Genomic DNA, 22,916 nt, shown 5'->3' on the forward strand with positions numbered 1-22,916 from the left:
TGATGATCTCAAGGTACAAAAGGACTTGAGAGCAACTTCTCTTTAGCAGTTTATACCTTCCATGTGATTTCTGAATTACTTCTTTTTCACAGAGATCAACTCTGGCACTCCATGATCATAGTATGGATCATTTTGACATAACATAGTACTCTTGAAGGTGCCGTGACTCTCTCATGCCATCTTTTCTAAAGAACTAGAAATCCAGGGAGCTTCAGGGAACAAGTCCACAGATGCCCCATGGAAGTGCTGTTGATGTGCGGTTCTGTGTCTTCAATCCACGTATTCCATTCCTAATTAACTTAGCTCATGGTCTAACATCACAACGGCCTGAATTCAAACTTGGGAATTGTTGACGTTCTCACTGGATAAAACCCTAGAATGTTGGGAGGCATTTCCTTGATCAGCCTGGTGCTGTCGGGTTACAGATGATAAGGATGAGACTCAGGGCTGGGAACTGACCTTCCCCAGCATCCCACAGCAAGCAAGCGGCTAAAATGAGACTTCCACACAGAGGCTGTGACTCTGGCACTTGCTAGTGTTATAAGCACTGGTGTCTTCTGTGTCCCTCGGGCCAGGGTTACACAATGACCTTCTCTGACCTGCCCGAGGGCCAATCCGCATTTACATGCAGTAGGCTCCCCACTCCTGCTTATTGAGCTGAAAGTTCCTAGATAATCAATCCTTAGTCAATGTTCCTGACCTTTCTTCCTTGCTGCCCCCAGAGCACGCCTACTGATTATGGCTACAGGATGCCCCTGGTGAGGACCCCACTCGCGGGCTGCACACTTCCCTTCCCTTGAATTGGCCACTTCTCTTCATTCTCGTCCAGATGAGCTTCCTGTTACTCTTTTGAACCTCAGATCCTGCTGTCACTCATCCGGGAAACTTTCCCCAGTGTTGCCTGCACCGATTGGCTCTTAGAAACCTGACTCGATGCCACACGGCTCAAGGCCCCAGCTGCTTAGTGGTTCCCCTAGAGTGACTTCTGCAGCACCACCCTCTGGCCCTGACCCGAGATCACAGCCATTTGCCATTTTCTGTTTCTCACAGCCTCTACCAATGGCTTTGGAATATCAGATAAGCGAATAAGCCTGGTAGCTTAGACTGTGGGTTTTTTGGTAGATGTTCCCACCCTGCCGGTTGATAGCTGAGCTACCCTGGGCAACTTACTCAACTTGGCTTAGTGCTCTTATTTGTAAACGAGACCCAGAAATGGTGCATGCACCGAGGGTTGATTTGTGGGTTGAACTTGACAATGTCTATGAAGTGTTCAGCACAGTGTCCACCACAGAACACATGCGCACTCTACGGAAGCTGTTAGTATTATCCAGCTAAGTAAGGGATCAGTACTCAATTCCATGGTTTTTTGGCTGTAGCTCAATACATATGAGTAGTGTGCTCTGTCTGCCAAACGCTCTCAGTACGATCTTGGGCAGCATCGGTGGCAATGCAGTGTCCAGATGGAGGACGACAGGGGCCTGCTGCTCAGACCACACTCAGGGCTGGAGTCGGCTCTGGATCCCACAGGGTAGTGGAGGCGTCCTTGGAGCAGTGAGAGAGAGCTCCCAGTGTGCTAGGAGGACCTCAGAATCTCCTCTCTCCTGGGAGATGGAGGAGGAAGGCTTTTTTTAAAAGAGGGGATATTACAGGGGACCACAGTGTCTTACTGGCTGAATGTTTTCAATTATTCCATATTGTGCATGTGCATGTGTATACACAGTTCCTACTACGTGTCAGACCCTGTTCTAGAAGTTGAGTGGTTATATAAATCAATGGCGATAGATATCAAAAGGAAAAATATATATTGAGCGTGAGGTGGCTCTGCTGAACACCAGCCTCCAGATCACAGCTCATTTGAAGTTCAATGGAGTGGCCTTTTTCCCATTTCAAAAAGTACGGCTTGTCTGGGCATTTCTGCCAGCTCACCAGCAGCCTGGAGTTGAGACTGTGGTGAGGTGGAGTCTTTCAGATGCCAGGTGAAGCAGTGCCCACAGGAACATGCAATGCCATCTGTGCCAACACACAGCTGTGACACGCATGTCTAAAGTGGGGATGACAACGTCAGGGAGAGGGCACCAGGAAGATAAGGTCTCAGGTCTGCTCTCCACACTGGCTGCCCTGAACACAGCACCAGTAGGCGCTTGTTGGCTGCCTTTCCTGTTTCCAGAGGAATTCTGATGATGCCCACCTGGCCAAGGGGCAGGCACACTCTGTATTTGATCAGTCAAATGAGTTCTGTAGATTCTCATCTAGAAGTGAAAATCTGAGATGACTCGCCCAATGTCCCAAAGCTAATAGGGTTTCTAGACCACAGAACTCCCTGGGACCACATTGCACTCTTTATAAAGTGTGAGCCTGGAATCTTGCGCGGTTTATCATCGGTGTCCTGGGCATGCAGCTCCAGAGATGGCCAGGAGAGGGCATCATGCACCGGGTTTCTGCAGCCCACTGCCTGAAGCCATGTTGAATGAGCAAATGTCTGCACCCGACTCCATGAGATCTCAATGTCTCCTTGGCAGGAAATCCGCGAGGAGCACGACGGGGTTGTGCAAACAGCCTTACAATGTCTGCTTGTGTGTGTGACGCGGCTTCTCCCATGTCGCCCACAATGCTGTGTTTTTTTTGGGATAATGGGGCTCTGTGGACCCCTGCTCCTTGTCATGCAAAGGGAGTGACCTGTGTTTGTCATAAATGAGCTCTTGTATGATTAATAGCCATGTGAATGAGCCCACAGCAGCTGTTCAGCACCCAGCTTCCCTCTTCACTGAGGTGGTGGTTTGCTCCGGCTTTCTTCCCCCACTCCCAAGCAATAGCGCAGAATCAACTGCTGAAAGGAAGATGACTGTTGCAGTTTTTTAAATGACCGGCAGGGGGCGCAGGTAACTAGTGTTACCTAGTAAAGGGAGAGAGGATCCTGCTGCACACCAGACACCGCCCTAGGTACTTAAGTCCTCTGAATTACTTAACAGCGGAAATGGGAGTATTACGATTTGTGTTTTACCAACAAGAAAAACTCAGATTCTAAAGAGTAGAATGACTCTCCTAAGGCCCCCAATGCTCATGCTGTTTCCACTAAACGATTCCTTTTTTTTTTTTTTTTTTTTGGAGCGATTGACTCCATGATCCACACACTTAGAAACACGTTCCTCCTTTGGCGTGGATGCCTGTGAACTGAAATTCATGATTTCAGGTTACATGAGGGGTTTCCATTCCTAGACCTCTGTGTATTTATTGCACCTCCAGAAAATGTATCAGTCTGCATACGTATGCATTTTTAAAAAATATTTCTTTAGATGTTGATAGGCCCTTATTTTTATTAATTTACTTATATGGGGTGCTGAGAATCGAGCCCAGTGCCTCACACATGCTAGGCAAGTGCTCAACCACTGAGTCACAACTCCAGTCCCATGTATGCGTTTTTATCAAAAGACTGATAAAAGTTGTGTGGGATCCTAAAACAAAAGGGTCAGGCTCTCAAAAATGATAGGACAGGCCTATTGTCTTCACCTGTTCCTCACCACGACTGTTTTGTCAGTTTGTAGTTGACATCTTTGTGGTTATCGCCCTGTGGTAGCTGTTTATCCAACCCCAGACTCCATTTCAGAGAACGTCAATGAAGAGATCTGGCCCTGTGCTTGGAGCCTGGGTGGGTGGCGGCTGGGAGTGGTTGAAGTCATGCTGCAAATGAGTAAGACTTAGCCCTGGAAGGAATCGACAGCAGGAAAGGCTGTTAATTATTCCTGGGGGTCAGGAAGGAGGTTTCTGGGAGGAAAGCTGTTTGATTTGGTTGAAAGACAGACAGGACATCCACAGCAGGCGGAGAGAGAAAGGGTGTTCCAGGCCAAGGAGACAGTCAAGAAAGAAGCAGCAAGAAGGAGGCGGAGCCGCAGCAGGTCTGAGTTCTCTCTTGACTGAAGTACAGAGGAGCTTCACCAGCACTCTGCAAACTTGAAAGGGAGCTTCGGACTGGATTTACAGCCTTGAATACCACCGACCTTCCTTCTGTCCTGCCGACTCCATGTGTCCCCGCCCGGGGGCTGACTCGGGAAGCAGCCCCACACCCAGGCAGCTCTGGGCCTCCTGCAGCATACTCTCCCTGTGACCACCTTCTTGTCCCAGGCTGAGGTCCAGGGTCTTCGTAGCTGGCCTGGGGCTCCAACCAGGACTTTTGCTTTAAAACATTAGGTTTATATGCAGTGAAGGGTAGTTTGAAACCAAAGCAACTGCTCCTTCAGAAACAGGGAACAAAGGCAGAGCCACACCTGTCTCTGGGATTTCAAGTGAGTTTGGGCACTTTGGACATGCTTGAAGCTTGAGATTTAATGGAGCATACCAACTTCCCTTGGCCTCAAATTCTTCAGGGTTTCAGTATGTGAAATGGCTTTTGGTGATTGTTTTTTATTTTTGATGCTTACATAATTTTGACATCCCACATTTCCACATTTTCCCAAATACATCTGAACTAATCCTCCAATGTTATCACACATCCACTCCAAAGCTGCCTGTGGTACCCAGGTGGGCCTCAGTTTAAAAAAACCAGACATCTGAAAACCATGGCCAGGTCAGGCTGTGACCTGGGGGCTGCTGGACTCTTCAGGGAGAGCTTTTTCTTCTCAGGATGTCTCAGTAGTACCTGGGCTCCCTGTGCCTTGACCTGACAGGTCATATTTCACCGCCTGTCAGAGAACTATGGATGGAGGCAGAGAAACTTGAGGAACAGATGTGTGCTGCAGCTGCCGGCGGGGTGGAAGCCAGGCAGAGAGAAGGAGAAAACATTTTAAAAATCATATCGTAAGATAACGAAACGGAAGAGACTTCATTCAGCAGCACTTACTTCATACATGAAATTCCTCTGTATCCTGATGGTGATGAATAATCTGGGGAGCCTAAATTGTCCCAGGTGGGCAGCGAGAGAGGAATGAGGGTACTGACAATAGGGAATGGTTCCAAGGGGAGAGGAGCGGAACCCCGAGAGGCGTGGAGGCGTGGGGCCTTAACCTGAGAGGGCTCGCTGAGGGCTGATGCAGGAGGTGAGGTGAGGCCGATGGAGGGATCGCACATGGTGCCCAGGCTCCTGGTGATACAACCAGATGAATGCGAATGGCTTTGGTCACACTGGGGAGAAGGAGGACTTTGGGAGGGTACAAAGAGAGCATGTTAGGGCCCCCCCAAAGTTTCTGTGCCTGTGGAGAATTCACCCAATGTGTGGGCCTGCAGCTGGGGACAGAGACGGACTCCTCAAGCTAAGTCCTCAGCAGATGGGTAGAAATTGGAGACAGGAGGGTCTCTCCAGGGAGGGTGAGAAAGGAGTGAAGAAAGAGCCCTGGCCTTGTGCGGCCTGGTGGAGCAAGTGGAAACTGAGGGAGGAGCTCGGGGAGGAGCCAGGAGACAGGTGAGCAGGCCTCTCATCCAGGGAGGGTTTGGTGAGGCTCCTCTGGCAACTCCGCTCTCCCCAAAAGAGGTTTATGTGCATCACTGAGAAAGAGGAATGGTTTGTCCTCACAAGAGCAGACAGGCTGTGTAATCCTATTCACTGGCTTCAGAGCAGCCCCGAGCCCCAGGTGGTGTCTGCTGTCCCCTGCCATTGTCTCGACTGAAGCTGCAGCCATCCAAGACAGCCTGAGCTTCTTGCCCAGCACAACACAGGAGCGAAGGGCATTTCCAAAACCAGTGCCTGCGTCTCCGGGCCCCTTGCTCTGCCTGTGGCATCTCTTTCCCGCCAGGGTGTGCTGGAGCTGTCAGCTTCCTAGGTAAGCAACAGGTGTTCCAAATGGTTTCCTCCTGATTTCACAAGTGAAGGCGAACACATTCACTCAGAGTTTCCCAGTGGCGGGCTGGTCCGGAGCGAGCCCAGCCTGATTGCTTCCATACTGAGGGACACGTTGACTTCCCTTCCCTAAAAAAGAACCTAATTTGCCCTCATTTCTTGGAGACTTTTTGCTGCTGTAATGTTGGTGTTTATGGGAAAATTAGCTGTGATGAGGTAATAGTCTATTTTAGAGAAATTGAACTCAGATATTGAAAGGGCTATTTTAAACCTGCACTTAATTGTTCAATTCCATAATGGTCTCTCGGTGTTTTTTTGAGAATTCCCATGGATTACCTTACAACTGGACTCCAGCAGCTTGTAGTCCGCAGAGAATGCCAAGCCCTTCTGAGGGACACTGTGGTATTAATGATCGATGAGAATATTCAAAGCCTTTTCCCATTTGAGTGCCATTACTTGTGGTGTTAAAACGTTCCGAAAACACATTCTAGCCATTAACTCATTTTTATTGTCAGATGAAAGTGCTTAATAGACTCACTCCACTGCCGTTTCCCTCCTTCATCTTGGATTGAGATGGTCTCTGGATTCTTGGCAACACATTGGACAACGGAACAGAAAACCTCATGACTCCATCACAGAAGTGGCAGGTGGGGAAGGGCCTTGCAGCCCGCCCAGCCAGTTACTATTGCTGATCTGGTTCAGCAGAGTCAGACTCCTGGAACTGGGAAACTGAGTGCCTCGTTGCTTTGGTGTGCCCCCACCCCACGTCCCACTGAAAAGCAGCTAGTGATATCGTTTTAAAATGCGACTTTCTTTTAGTTGAGAAGTGTTTCTAAAACCACTCAGTTTGCCTCCTGTACAACCTAGGCTGATGGTAACTATTACGAAGCTGGTAGTTTGTTTTGCTTCAATTCAAAGTGAGTAGTGTAAATGTTGTCTAAGGGAATTCTGCAGGTACCAGGAGGAAGTATCTCGGAGCCACGTGGGATATTAGTTGTCAGCCGGGTCCCTTTCTGTGGGGACAATATACTGGATGCAAGCTAATGGTTGATGGGAGGAGCCAGAGGTGTCCCTGGCCTTCCAGGACAGTATGGAGAGTGTCACCGACAGCAGCCACCATAGCGGCTGCCCCTCAGATCACTCCAACCCTGAATCTTGTCTCTCAGCCTAAATACATTGTGGTCATCACTCTCCTAAAATCACATGCGATCCCCAGAAACACGTCTGAAGCTGAACCTGGACTGGTCTCCTCCAGTCTGCTGGGGAGGTAGGAGGGGTTTCTCCAACTCTGAAGAATAATTGAGCCTGTTGCAGCAAGCCAGCAATGCAGATTGACAGGAGGAAAGGTGTGCAGACTCACTAATGTTCAAGTGCACCTGAGTCACACAATGTGTGGAACTCAGAGGAGGATCAGGTAGTTGGGCTTAACTGTCCTCTTCACAGAGGAGCAGGAAGTGGTGGCTGTACACCATTTTGGAGAAAGAGTAAATAGTTTTCATGGGAGATGAATGGGCCTAAGGACAGAATAGCTGGGGACAGCATTTCCCTGGGCTGGAGGTCCACTCTATTCTTCCTTCCTGGAAGTTAATCCTCTGGCAGACCTGGCCTTGGGTAGAAGGGGATCTTCCTGGAAAGCCCCTTTCCAGGAGGGAAAAAGGGGTGTGAGACAGGTCGTGGAGAAGGTCAGAGAGTGGTTGGTTCTCCAGCAGTACACTGCACTGAACATGTCAAATGTCATTCCCTGGGGTATGGTTTCCTGATGCTCAGCACATCCGTGGTTCCCTTGTAGTTAGCAGATTCCACTGACGGCAGAGCGAGGAGAGCAGCTGGCAGGTGCACTGGTCTGGGAGAGAAGAGACCACATCCCACTCCTAGCTCTGCCTCCAACCCTGGGCAGGGCACTGACCATACGAGTATCTCCTCAAAGTCTGGCTTCCATAAGTCAGTCAAATTTCCAAGTAAACTCTGGGGACTTTGGATATAACCATGAGCATCACTCAAGATAAAGGACCCCACTGTGACAGAAGTGGTTGGCCACCTTTATCTTTCTGAGATTCATGATGAAGCTGTTGTTCTTCTCATTGGCTTTAGATCAATAATTGGGAACCACCAGTCCTGAAGATTTCTCTCCCTGTGCTTCCTACAATTGAGGCCCTGCTCTCAGTGCTAGAAATGCGGTGAGGTGTAAAACAGCAGCCCTGCCCAAGAGGACCTCACGTCCAGAGAGCCGTAGGGGCCAGCCAGTAATTACGGGATTCTCTGATGGGCGTTATCCAGAGTACACACCACGTGTTAAGTGAGCAGGCGCAAGCAGCTCACTCAGGGAGCAGGGTTTGTTTTGATTGGAATGGAGTAGAAGAGTAGGGAGGCGCAGGAGGTGCTTTCTAAGTCTGGATTTCCACAGCAATATTTGGAGGGGGAAGTGGTGAGGGCAGTTGCTGGTGCTCAGAGGTCAGATCCCGCTCTATCCTGTACCAGCTTCAGCAAGTTTCTAGATCCCTAAGATTAACTCTGTCTCTGAAATTAAGACACTGACAGTTCCTACTTCATATGGTTGTTGTGAACATTAAAGTATGGTAACACATGGAATGCTGTTGTCACTGTGGCCTGCAGGTCATGGAGAAAGTTAAGCAGACAGAGCCACATATGCAAAGGCCCTGTGCAATACGGGGGCAGTGAAGAAAGCACAAGGCGTGTCTCGAGTGAATAAGGCAGGGTAGGTGGAGGGAGAGAGGGACAGGAGGTGAACAGAGGCCACGCTCTCTGTGTCCAGGGCATGCATTCGGGTGCACGTGATCTTGCAGGCACTGGGGAGCTTTTTATGTTTAGAAAGACCGTGTCTCCAGTAGTGTGGAATGAGTGGGAGGGAGACAAGCAGGGTCAGGAAGGTCCGTCTGCAAGCTGTTTGCAGGACACAGCCAGGCTCTGCTGGGTCTGGATTGGCATGAGCCAAGCAGGTGGGGAGAGAAGCTGCACAACTGCTTGGATCCAGCAGCAAGGCTACCCTTGCTGGAGCCCGGCACCCTGTGTTGGCAAGCTCCAGCCAGAGCCTCCTGCCAGGGGGCCAGGGAGCAGAGACCTCCGGAGACAGAGGTTTTTTTTTTTTTGGTGCTGGGGATTGAACCCAGAGACACTGAACCACTGAGCCCTGTTTCATCTGTTTCACATTTTGTTTAGAGAGACAGGATGACAGGATCTTGTTGAGTTGCTGAGGGCCTCACTAAGTTGTCTGAGGCTGTGATCCTCCTGCCTCAGCCTCCAGAGCTGGGATTACAGGCATGTGCCACTGAGCCCTGCTGAGACAGTGGCTTTATGTCTTAAAGATGGATTTGATATCTCAGTACTTGTGTTAGGGGACAGTGTGGCCCTGAGAGCCGGCTCAGGTCCGTTTCTCACTCCTTGGCTGCAGTGTGCTGTAGGTCCGTGAATGAGTGTTCGTGGTTTTGTTTTGTTTTGTTTTTATAAATTAAAAAGCTTTAAAAAGATTCTACCAGTTCCGCTGCTGTGGAGTGCATTCTGGTGAACCTTGGGGATGCTCTCGGACTGCGAATCAGGAAGTCCAGGAGCCAACTGGATGTCATGGAGCTCCTGTCTGTAAAATGGGCCTAGGAAAACCCCTCCTGCCCGTAATACATGCTTACGTTGAGGATAAATGTGGCTGACACATTGTGAACAAAGATGTGATGTTACACATGTATGTTATTATGGTTTATGTACTGTGTTGTCAAAAACAATGGTGAGTGAATTAGGATTTCTTAATCCCTAAAATATTGAGTTATAAATAATCCAGGTCTGCTTTCTAAAAGTTCTTGCACCAGGGACACTGACTATCTTAGAATCTGGAAGGCACTCGCTGATGCAAAATGCTAACAAAACCCACCCCTTCCAATAGAGGGACTGAGATTGTCATCTTAGACCTTAAGAAAAATATCAGAAAACAAACCCTGTAAGGCTGCTATTTTATTTGTTTTCTTACCTTCTACTCTTTGTGGTTCAGGAAGGTGATGTTGACTTAGGAATTCTTCTTTCACTTAGTCATAGCTAAAAAATAAATCTTCTGGGTGTTTCCATAAGATCTATAATCATGAAAACTGAGCATTGAAGTCGTGGTGTACATAGGCAAAGGTCATTATTCACATTGCTCTCCACCCTGAGTCTGTGTCCTCCATTGTATCTTGTTCACAGAAAACAAAACTTTCCCTGCAAACTACTCTCACATCTTTTTAAAAAGAGTCCTGGTTGATTTCATTTGGTTTCATGCTCTGGGAATGCAGTTGATAGTATCATTTAATTTTTTTCTTCCCCCCCAAAAATAAGGAGTTCCAAATAGTATAATGGAGGGAGTGAATATTAATTTTCTTCTCTTTTTGGAAATTGGAAATGTTAGCAGAGGATGATATTTTAGTCAGTTTTTCACCCTGTAGTGGAACAGCCAGCTCTGGACATGTGCCTTTCAGCCAAGAGCCAAAGCAGTGGTCATAGAAAATACCTCAAGAACATCCAAAAGTGTCACCCCGTGAAGATGGGTGCCTCCCTTGGCACAGACAGCTGGCAGCCTTTACAGGGACCAAAGTGCCTGAAATTTCTAGAGAAACACCCTTGGTCTAGACTGTGGAAAAGAAAAACAAAGTTAAAGGCCTCTTTCAAAATAATCTTCCTGTCCCCGAGCCTGGAGAAGTAAGCCTGCCTTGGGGGAACCCGACCTGTCTTTCCTTCATTCTCCTGATCGCCCCAGGCTCTCCCTCAGCCGACCCAAGCTCCCAGCATCCTTCACTTCTGGTGGCAGCTCCCACTCTGAGCGGACTTCCCCAGGAGACTCCCCTGCAGTCTCCTCTTTTCTGAATTCATCATTGTGAACTTGTCCTACGTGCCATGGAGCATGCTCATGGAGAACAGACCTTCAGGAACCTAACGGAAGCTGTAGGCCTCTCCCCGGAAACATGAGCAGATACATCCAATAACACGATGTCCTGCGGACACTCTGGAAGACCACAGGCTCTCTGAAGTGCCCAAACGGGGTCTGTAGCGCCAGGTCCCCTCCTGTGCAGAAAAGCATATAGATTGTAAATTCTCAGTCATTCCCTGTGACTCTCCTCCATTTTCTTGTTATCTTTGGAATGTTGGTTTGACCATTTTGAATCTCTTGTTATTCCAGCATGAAGGTAATTATAGCTCCTGGAAGGTAGCTGTAAGATCTGAACAAAATGAAGTGTGGGGAAGCCCAGATGCACACGGTGGGCCCTCGATACAGCACCGACATGCCTGTCTCCCACACACAACAGTGACCACTGTCTCCACTCTGGTACTTCTTGGGTACGAGCTGCACACTCTCATTCTCACAAGTTGACATGCAGCAGACACCTTTGAGCACTTACTGTGTTTTAGGACATGTGCTCTGCTTTCAGATAGATTCCGTTCTTAAAACAATGCTGTGCTGGCTTCTAAAGTCAAGTGTATCTCAGCTGAGCGCTGAGGCTGTGGCTCCCCTCATGCAACCCCAGACCCTTTAGAAGGCTGGCACGTCTGTCTGTAGCCCTTTGTCCTTTGGTATTTTCTTTCTGTCTTTTTTTTTTTTTTTTTTTTTTTTTTTTTTTTTTTTTGGTGTTACCAGGGATTGAACTCAGGGGCCCTTTATATATATGTATATGTGTGTGTGTATATGTGTGTGTGTATATGTAGACATATATAATATATATACACACTAGTTGTTGATGGACCCTTATTTTATTCATTAATTTATATGCAGTGTGGAGAAACGAACTCAGTGCCTCACACATGCTAGGCAAGCACTCTACCATGGAGCCACCAAATCCCAACCCTTTTTTATATTTTATTTAGATACAGATCTTACTGAGTTGCTTAGGAACTTGCTAAATTGCTGAGGCTGGTCTTGAACTTGCAATTCTCCTGCCTCAGCCTCCCAAGCCACTGGGATTACAGGCATGCACCACTTCTCCTGGCTTTCATTTCTTTTCAGTAGACATATTTCACGAGCCACTTGGATTTGGTTTTCTTCACTAGGTGATTGTGTTTTCCTTAGATGTAATGCTGTATTTATGAAATGTGTACATATTGACACAGTTGTTTGGTTAAAAAATGTATTTTTTGTGATTATTTGAACATTACTAATAGAATCAGCTCAGTATTCATATTGTCAGAAGCACTTGTTTACACCTGGGCTCTCGTTATCTGAAAAACCTGACTTCTAATTATTACACACATGTGCAAAAATTGTTTTTCTGAAAATCTAGTTTCCTTTCAAATGGATTTGTGTTTTTCAGTCAGCTTCTATACTTAATTTTAAAAAGTCTAAATTCTATAATCACTTAAAATATATCTTTCTCCTAGGCATATTTTGAAGATGAAATAAGAAATATACTAAAATACACCCTCTGGCATGTAGAAAAATCCCTTTCAGGTACTACACCTGTGAGAACTTACCTGAGTGTAGCTTGGTGAGAGAGACACACATAAAGGATCATGGATCTTGGGAGAGCCAACATGAGAGATTGAAAAGCTATGATTTTGGGGATGTCACATGTATTTCTTTGATTCCCTGAATATCTTAAACTGTCAAGTGAGTTTTGATTTTGAGTAATTACAGCTGGTATTTGACAGCAGTTTACAGTGTATGTGGAGCTTTTACTGCATTTTGTTCAGTCTTTGCAAGATTTTGATGCAGAAGATAATAATAATATTGTAGCCCTATTATATGGGTAAGAAAAAAAGATTCACACCTAAAATGACCTGCTGGGGAACAGGGAGCTGTTAGATTGCACCTCAACTGTGGCCTCTCAGATTCTCTTCCGTAGGATCTTGCCCATCTGCTATTGACAATGCACATCTGCTGGCTCGATGGTGGGTTGTGTTGTTATTTTGACCTGCTCTTTGTTTGGATTCTCAAGACTGTGTGTTAGTCTTTCTGGGTATGTAGGCTGCAGTGCCATGGACAAAGAGACCCAGCTAATTACTGAAGCCATCATGCCAGAGCCCAAGGACCCAGATGTCCATGCACCTTCACTTTGGTGGAGAAGGGCCATTGTCCAGAGAGGTCTGGTCATGGGTAAAAACTGGTACCTCTGAGAGCAAAAGGCTATTCCAGGTGGCCATTGACAAGAGGACCACCACCCAGTGCCATTCTCCAAACAGGAAGCAGCCCAAGCTAAGGGATTCAAGAGCCTATGGTCAGAGTCCCATTTCCTCATGCATAACCTACCCAACTGGTGGATCTGTTCCTGTCTCTTCACCTGGTGACCAAGGCCTTGTACTCTATCCTTGTCTGTGTCACACCCTCCCCACAGGAGGAAATTTAGATCCTGCAACATCAGGGCAACACAGTGACTGCATCATGTCCCAGGGAGAGCTTAACCTTAGAAATGATTTTGGATGATGCCTAGGGAGTCAGTGTGTGTGTGCATGAGTGTGTGTGTGTGTGTGTTGCACATGTGTGCATGTGTGGTGAAAGTAAGCCTGACCTTTACAATTTGAGCAACATACTAGTTTTAACCAATAAATGTGTCTGCAACACATCTCCTCCCCCTCCTTTATGGATTCTATCATATTTTAGTGTTTTTGCATCTGCTTTTTGTCATACTTCTCTCCCTCAAATGGTCTTCCTGCCCCTCTTTTGTTACTGGGGAGAATTTCCCATCCTTTGAACTTACTTAGGCAGCTTCTTCACCTATAAAGCTAGCAAGAATCTTCACTCTTAAGAGAACTGGGTTAAGGTCTTCATCGGTGCTCAGAGTTCTGGCTGGATTGCTGTGTGCCCTCCAACATAAGTCCCCACAGTATAGAGAAGGGTAGCAAGTGACTGACATCCCTGAGACACAGTAGGATCACAGTAAGAGGATAGCCAGGAAGCTACTGAGAGAACATTGAAGCCAGAATCCCCAGCATTTTGGAGACCACCCGGGACTGCCAGGAAGGTGCTCTGCCACCCATTCAGCTGGGAAGCCACCTGTGCCCACGGGAGCCCTGTGATTCAGCTCCTGCTCAGGTACGACTTCCTCTACTCCTAGCTAGAGATGGATCTTTGTCTTGACTCTTAAACGTGATGCTGTACTTCCCCGGGATGACCTGCTAATGTTTATTTTCTTAACAATAAATATTGAAAGATACCAGCTATTTTCTCCTTTGGTTCAACCACCTGAAAGCTCAGATCCAAATTGATAAGCCATCGCCAGCAAATGGCTGGATAATCTGTAGGTCACGTACTGCTTGCCTCTTGTTCTTCATCTTACTATTCTGTTATTATTCTCCTTTCCCAACTCACTTTGAAGCCCTCCCTCCACCAGAAGAAATACCCATGAATTCTCTCACCCTTGCAGAGGAGCAAAGCATCAAATCCCTTTGCCATGAAGGAGATGGAATGATACGCTTCTGTACTGATCTTTCCTTGGGTTTGAAGGGCATGTTTCTAGGTTTCATAGGACTAGCCTTGACCCCTAACAGTACACAATTACCCACAGTCATTGTTTCAAATGTTCTGATAGGTGACACATCTAGGATCCTGGGAGTTCCAGGTGTCTGGCCATGGTTAATGCTAGAGTCAAGCTCCAGATTATTTGTCCATATCAGTTAATCATTCATAACCTTTTGGAGAGAGAAATTCTATACCTAATATTTGGATGCATTTCTATGTATGTTTGTTTCAGTTACAAAATTCAAATGCTTGGCCTGTTTCCCATCCAGCTACTTGGACATGAAAATCATACACAAGACAGAATTTGATGAGAAAGCTAAATTTAGCAAAGTATCTTGTGACACATTCATAGCACAGAAATAAGGAAATTAAGATCACTTCCGTTAAGTCATTACATATGGAAGCCAGGGCTTCTGCTAAATGGTGGAATCATCTTCCCACAAGAAGGGCCTGCAGGTTTGATTTTGAATTGCTCATTAAACTAGACACATCCTTCCCTAGAGAGGCAGGGGATTCGTGAATGCTACCCAGTGGAGGAATGGACTGGGTCAGCTCCAGCCTTTCAGTTTGTCAGAACCCACCTCATCCAGGGCTTTGCTCAAAAATATCTTTGGAGGAAATGTGCATAAAGGCAGGAGAGAAAGGAAAAATGCCAGAAGAGATAGGAAGACCTTTTGGAAGAGGGAAATGTGGTGTTTGCTTTCCCTTGCACACATGCACACCCACATGTGTGCCCAAATAGTCATGTACCTCAAGGAAGGAGAGGCCTAGGAAGTATCTAGTCCAACCTTCTCCCCAACACATAAGTCACATTTCCAGCATCATTAAAGGATGCTTCTTAGACATCAGCAGTGAGAGAAAGCTCATAAGTTTCATAAGGCAAATCACTCAGTGTTCAGGAAATTCTAATGGCTAGACATTTGTTCATGACACTGAATGAAGATCTTTCTCATTATGTCCCCATGATCTTATCTTCCCTGGAGCTACCTACAATCTATCAAATACATCTTCCATAGGAAAATCCTAAATAAGTATGTGGGCTGTTAGAATAATGTAGATGATGATGATGATGATGATGGCAACTGCTATTGTCATCCTGTAGGAAGAGCATGTGACTCTTTTTAACACTTTAAGTGCTGCACTGAGCATTTTCATTTCATTAATCCTCACAAATTGATGAAAGAGATACTCTTCAAGATTTCATTTCCCAGATAAGCAAGTTGAGGATTACAGGAATTAAGTGGCCTGCCCTCTGTGGTAGACATAGCAGGAAGCAGAGCCGGGATAAGGATGAAGCCGCGTGGTGAGGAATAGACTCTCTAATGGTCTCTCCTCTGGTTTTGTGAAAGTGAGTTCTCCCATGAGGGAGGTCTGCAAACTCATGAGTGGTTTCTCAGTGGAAGATCATGGAGGCCAGCTTACATTTGCTGCATTTTCTCACCTGTAAGTCATCTTTGAAGTGCATTTTTCTCTCGACACATCTTTCTTGTAGTGGTGTATTTTTAAAATTTTCCATTTCAACATTATTACTCTCAGAAACCATATGCATTGAAAATTGCAACCTGTCAGTTCACTTGCACTGGTCGTGATTTTTACATTTTGATCCTTTACAGGATTGGGTATGGAATTTACATGAGTTCACTTACAGAAGAGCTAGAGAATTGCTTTCTAAGTAGCTCAGACCCAGCACCTGTGTGCTGCTCTGAAAATATGTATTGAATGAATGAGTGGATGGATGGATGAGTTTAGGCAGGAGAGGTGGAGAAGACAGTTTAATGTCTATATCTAAGAGTAGTGGAAATGTTTCTGTTTAAAAATAACCACAAGGGTTGGGGTTGTAGCTCAGTGGTAAAGCACCTCTGGGCTCAATACCACTTACCAAAAGATACGTAACAAATTTTTATTGTTCTGTTGATTGGACCCACTTTTCAAATATCTTAGACTGCTGCTTCGTTGGCAACTTTTGGATATTAGCCTTTCATTTTTACTCTTCTTTAAGTGCCCAGTCTCTTTACCTTTGAAATGTCCCATTATGAGACTTTTGATTTGTCTAGAGTTACACTTTGAAAAGTCTTGGCTCCTATACCCACTGATAAGTTACTGGGACTCTAAGTCTGTGTTTTCTGAACTATTTCCCTGAATTTTAAGAAACTTGCATTTCTGGACAGATGTTTTAGTAATACCCTCTGTTGTGCTTACCCATTGACATGGTATGTTCCATATCAATGAATAGGAAATGAGGCAAAGCTGGAGCATTAGCTGTAAGGATTCAGAGGATCAGTGAAGGGAATAGGAAGCACTATGCAGAATATGCAAAATTCTACTTCCTAGAACTGAAATACCTAATTCTTTCAATAGGACGTTCATGGTTAATTTTTTTTTATATGCAGTGAAAGAGATAAAAGGTGCAAGTGTATTCTTCCAAGAGACATTATGACACTGTCATGGTTTAGGCCAGATGTCCCTGAGTTTTAAAGATATAGCACCTCAGAGATATTTATCTGCAACCAATTCAGGAATGAGTTGAGCATCTTTGGGAATGGATGTGTCTTTTTGGTCTTCAGAGGTAGCTAAAGGAGTGTCAGTGGTATTCATGCAAGTCTATATTTTTTTTATATTTCTAATTATATTTGTTTTTGTGTTGCCTTTTCTAGGTTTGCTGGGATGGGAAACCTGCTCAAAGTCCTTACCAGGGAAATTGAAAACTATCCTCATTTTTTCCTGGATTTTGAAAGTAAGTTCCAAAAATTATAGCATAATAACGGAAACGTTTCACTTTTTATAGCTTGTTGGTAAGGAAGTTAACATGAAGATTTTGTATGATACTTAAACCGAATCCAAATGGTAATCTCCATTCCTTTCTGAAATAATTTCTAAAATCAGTTTCTTTCTCTTTCTTCCTGTTTTTTTTTGGAAGCCTAATAGAAATTATTTTTAATATGTCCTTGGTTTTCTTTGATTTTAGAAGTGATAAGCTTTTGCAGGTCTAGCATAAACCATCATGCATCTTTCCTAAAACTTTGTATGAATTATTATGCCACACTCCAAAAAAGTAAGCATATGAATGTATACAGATTAATATAAAACAAATATCACTAGAAGTGAAAGGAAAAGGAAAGACAAAAGTGATCAATACCGTAAATAAGGCTTACAGATTATTGCTGTTGATCATATTTATCTGTTCTTCATGGATTATTTGATTGTATAAAACCATTTTAAGATTTTGGGATATGAACTTTTTATGCAAAAGTTGATGTCGTTTTATCAAAACCATTATTTTTTTCCTCAGGTGAAAATTGTCAGGAATCATGACAGAATAATGACAGATTCTTAGTTTACTTTATTGATGGTATACATGTGAAAATGAGTGACACATTCCTGTTTATTCAAACTTAGCTCGTGTTACTGCCTTTGCCTTTGTGTTCCCTCACTTTTAAATGTACAGTTCCACAACAGCAAACACAGTTGAATGTCTCTTTTTCAGTATTCACATTGTTGTGTTTCAATCTGCCTTAAATTTTGATTTTTCAAGCGTTTTCTCAATACTAAAGAAAAGAGTTGGAACTTCCTTCTGTATAGATTAAATCTCCTAACAGATTTGTTAAATGCTCAAAAACCTTTCCAAGGTGAATGCTCCTTACATGTATCTTTTCACAATGTTTGGTGTGTTTAAAATATTATTTGAAAAGGAAAAGTGTCCCCAAAGCCCACATGTTCTGAAAAAAATCATCTGGATTATGTTCACTGAGAAGTTTCTCCTGGTTTCACTCAGTCTTTTGTTGTTGTTGTTGTTGCTCTTTGGCTTGGGATGGATGTATGGGTGATTGAATGGATGAGTTGTTCCTGATTTATTAATAACTTTAAAGAATTTTTACAAAATAGATCTCTGACAGTCTTACCGCCCTCTTTATTATCTACGTTTTTAATTTCATCCTTCCATTTCTTATCACGTGCCATTTACATTGTTGCATTCAGCACACTAAGGCCAAAAATAACAAGGAAATAGCCTGTTGTTGGCAACTCTGGGGCATGTCAGCGCCCAGAGTAGGTTTTCTGGAAGCCCTAAATTCCACATGCACCTGCACGGGCTCACAGGCCCCTGCCACAGTTCAGTGACCCCACTTGCCTATTTGGTTGTACTTGGACCCTTGGCTTTCCACACTCCCACAAAGACCAGTGTTGAGTTCTTTTCAAGTCTAAACATAAAAACCTTTAAAGTGAATCAAGTAAAGACTGTAAGGAGAAAGCAGAGGTTTTCAACTGGTGATTCATGGAGTTCTGAGACTTTGCCTGGGGAATCTCCCCACCTGGAGAGCAGTCAGGAAGCGCTGAGAGAGACTCTACTCTGTTCCTGCTCCCTGCTAGCCAAGCTCTGTGGTCTGCTCACTCTTGTACTCTGGACATTTTCTGAACACCTCATCTAAGGAAAGGTCATGGTGGCAAAATACATTTAAACATAGAGTCTTGATGATGTTCATGGTAAAAAGATCTATTTGTAGAGATTTGTGTATCTTCAAGGGAAGTAAGAGTACACTAGAATCCCATGTCTAGTGGCTCATTACTAGGACTAGAGTTAAAAGATTGAAGGAAAATATAAAACTGTGAATTTAGAAAATGTAAGAAAGTCTATTTTCGCTTCAGTCCCAAGGAGAAATTTAACTTTATTGTGCTAAGAGTCCGGGAAGATAACTAACTGGGCTGAATCACGTGGAGACTGATTAGGGACCTGAAATGGGAACACAGGCCTCTTTAGCTCTCCTCCTCCCTTGAATGCTCATCATGAGCAGCTTCCTGGACGTCCACAGCCATCGTTCTCTCCCTGATTAGAGAGGATCCACACACTAAGATATCCCATGGGAAAAAATTAATTTGGGTATTTTTGATCCTAAAATACATCGGTTGGAGGGCTAGGAAAGGTGGGCTGCAGGCATGCGTGGTCTTGCCTTGAGTCTGTAGGTTTCAGGCCAGTCTAGTAAAGGAACGTCAAATGTGGTTGTGATCGTTCATATAAGCCATGTGACCTGGGGACCGCAGTCATTTCCTAAGGAAGCCTCAGGCTAGAGTGGAGGACAATGTAGGCACAGAGGTGAGGACAAACTCAGGGACTTAAGAGAGGCCCCGTATGCCTCTTTTACTGGGAGTAATGGAAAAAGAATATATATCTAATGGAAGGCTGCGGAAGGACCAGGATATCTCTTCTTGCAGGAGATGGCATTTGGAATGGGCTTTAAAAAATGAGTCATTTTTCTGCAGGCACAGATGGGGCAAGGAGTCTTCCAACAGATGGAAACATGGAGACTGGACTAGGAAGGGTGTGTCTGAAGAACAGCAAGAAGTCCAATTTAGACAGCACACCAAATACCTTTCACAAAGAACTGGAAGGTTAGGTTGGGTGAGGCGTGAGGAGTAGTCACCAAGCCGAGGAGCTGGGCCTGCAGGTCCGTGACTGGCACTCCTCTTCAGGGAGAAGAGCCAAACTCCTGGAGAAGGCCAGGAAGCAGAGGAGACCTGAGCCGATGGGAACTTGAGGGATGCTCGCACTGGAAGGGGCTTGAGTAGGTAGAGGATCCTGGAAGAGGCCACGCTGTAGAGATTAGGGGACAGCTTCCTGATTGAGATTCCGAGGACAGAGCCTCAGCCCTGCTATTTTGTGGCCCACCCCTTAACCTGAGTTGAACAGGGGACGTGAGCACACCTGAGCATGGCAGCAGAGGTTGGCCTTCTGAAGGAAGCGCAGAGCCAGCTAAAGCCAGGCAGGCAGGAGAACACAGGTGCCAGGAGGAGTACAGACACCTCACATGCTGCAGAGCAGTCAGGAAAGACGTCCCTTGAAGGGGACGATCACTGGGCAGTGAGCTGACACTGGTGGCCCCCGGGAGAGCGGATGGAGGATGTGCTGCTTTGTGTACAGAGGGTGCGTGGTAGAAAGTCAGGGAGTGAGGGATGGAGGCGGCTGAAGGCTGAACGGTGTGGGGCAGCAGCTTAAATGAGTTTGGCACTTCTGCTTTGAGCTTTGAATATTCTTTTTGAAGTCAGCAATGGAGTATAATTGAACTGGGTCAAATAGATATAATTAGGCTGGGTCAAAATGTAATGCAAAATTAGACACATCTGTCCTTGGGTTGATTTAAATTCCTGCTGACCTTGGCAGTTACTTCTGCACCTTGTGCTTGTGTTTCTCCACCACACTTCACATCTTTTTTCATTATTTGTTTTATCCCTCTACTTTTTTTTTTTTTTTTTTTTTTTTTTTCTTTTTCTTTCTCTACATCCTGGTCATTTTCTACTTCCTTTTAAAGGCTCAGAGATAGGCAAGGGAGAAAAGACTGATGTGTCTCCTTGCCTCTCTGGTGAATGGTGGCTGGAGGGTCAGTGGAAGAGGCAGGAAGAAGCATGCCCCACGCTGCTGAAGAGCCCAGTCAGACCCTCCGTTCTGGCACGCAGTGTGCCACGTGAAGGCACTGGCCCTCCAGTCCCGTGGTGCCAATGGTTCCCAGGCCAAAATGATTATTAGAAACATCTGATGAATCTCTTCTTCTAGAGTTATCTGAGCCTCACCTCCAAATTCTGATTCAGTGTTCCAGCCCCAAGAATCTGCTTTTCCCCACCTTTCCAGGTACTTCTGCGGATCAGCCAGTTTGGGACCTGCCTTTATCTGGTGCATGCAGTGACCCACCTACCCACTAATGTTTAGGACAGGGGAGCCACACACGGCAAGCTTTCGAGTTCTCAGAGCTGTAGCCTGGAGTGGAGTTTCTCCAAGACAGTAGAAGTTCAAATACATTAAAAACTATGCACAAGCACCTCACTTCAAAGAAGCCTTTTTTTTTTCCATCAGTAAGCAATTTGCTCTATCAAAGATCCCTTTGAGATCTGAGTAGACATTTCTCCAAAGATAAACAAATGTCCGATATGCACATGAAAAACATGTTCGATATCATTAGCCACGAGAAAGTGCAAATGAAAACCACAATGAGATACCACTTCACACCCACTGGGATTGTTCTCATCAAAAGGGAGAGGATACAACATGTTGGTGAGGATGGGAAGAAATCAGAATTCTTATACCCTGGCTAGTTAGGAAGGAAGACGGTGCTTCTGCTTGGAAAGCAGTCTGGAAGTCCCTCAAAAGGTTAAACATAAAGCTACAGTATGCCCCAGCTAGTCCACTCACATGCATAAACCCAAGAAAAATAAAAATATTTGTCCATGTAAAAACTTGTATATAAATATCCCTAACAGCATTATCTATATTAACTGAAAATTAAAAAAAAAAAAAAAGTTAAAAAAAATACCCATCAACTAATGAATGGGCAAATAAAATGTGATACATCCATTTAAGGGAATATTATTGAGCAGTAAAAGAAATGAAGTGCTACAGCTTATGCTAAGTGAAGGAAGCCAGTCACAAAGCCCACATGTGGATTCCACTGAAAAATCTAGAATAGGCCGATCAGTAGAGATGAACGGTAGATTGGTTGCCCTAAACCTCGCAGACAGTTGTCCCCTCAACTCAACAGGAACAACTTTGCTTTCCCGCTTGGGCTACTACGGCAGCTCCGGTCACCTGAACCTTAGAGGGCGTCTCCCTCAGTGTCCCTCCTGTCCCTCAGAGCAGGTGGCCACTGCTTCATGTTCAGACAGCACCTGGATGGGAACACAGATCTGAGTCCCCTCCAGGCAGAGCCAGGGCCCTGGACCCGCCGTGTCTGTGTGCTCTCTTCCTCCCTGCCCTCCCTTGTTCTTGTTAGCACTGGGTGAAGGTCTGTGGAAAACCACTGGCAAACAGACACAGCTTCCCTCTTGGCCAGGACTCCCAGGCCGCTCGGCTTTCAGGCCAGCTCACACACATCCTTCAGAAAAATATTTGGGCTATTTTCTTCTTCTTGCCTATGTTTACGGCAGCTTTCCACTCCTGTCCCTTCTCTGCCCAGCCTGAAAGTAACTGTGGCCTCTAGGACAGGGGACAGTGTGCCCACCATTTGGATTATATTTCATCTGGCGTTTTGCAACCTCAGCTGTCTTATAGGCTAAAAATGACTTAAAGATTTTAGAGATTATCTAACTTGTTCTCTGTTAATATGGGGGCAATATTCTTTGTGGTTATTTGACATCTTAATAATATGAAATTTTATTACATAGCTTCAGGTTATACTTGACAAAATTAACATTCTTTCATATATCTAATATACAACACATTTTGATATTTCCCTGATTTTTTTCAAAACGAGTTGGAAGACTCAAACAAATTCATAGGATTGAAGCAAATTCATATGACTTGCTTACTTTTTCTTTTATTTTTAATTGTGTCAAGAACACGTACCATGAGATCTATCCTCTTACCAGATTTTGAATGTATAGTAGTTTTGTTAACTATAGGCAAATTGTTGGATGCGGGATTTCTAGAGCTCATTCATCTTGCACAAAGGAAACTTGAGACCTGTTGGTTAGCTGCTCCCCATTGCCCCCTCTGCCGGGTCTCTGGCAACCACCATTGAACACTCTGCATTTATGACTGACTCTTTGGATACATGTCATAAGTGAGATTATGCGGTGTGTAACCTTCTGTGACTGGGTTGTTTCACTTAACAAAACACCATTCCTATTATTCTGTGGCTAGATTTTCTTTGTTTTGAAGACTGAATAATATTCCATTGTATGGGTCATGATTTGGATATGAGATGTGCCCCCAAAGCTCCTATGTTAATGCAAGAATTTTCATAG

General features: G+C 45.1%; 1 protein-coding gene across 1 annotated transcript in view; it reads left to right on the top strand.

Annotated features, from left to right (window-relative positions):
• CYRIA (CYFIP related Rac1 interactor A) overlaps positions 1-22,916 on the top strand; it is a 56,881-nt gene that overhangs the window by 11,333 nt on the left and 22,632 nt on the right. The window contains exon 2 of the mRNA XM_079111145.1: positions 16,847-16,926. Coding sequence (XP_078967271.1) covers positions 16,857-16,926 — 70 coding nt within the window. The 5' untranslated portion in view covers positions 16,847-16,856. The remainder of the gene's footprint in view (positions 1-16,846; positions 16,927-22,916) is intronic.

Source organism: Sciurus vulgaris (assembly GCF_902686455.1).
Source record: "Sciurus vulgaris genome assembly, chromosome: 14".
NCBI classification, from domain to species: Eukaryota; Metazoa; Chordata; class Mammalia; order Rodentia; family Sciuridae; genus Sciurus; species Sciurus vulgaris.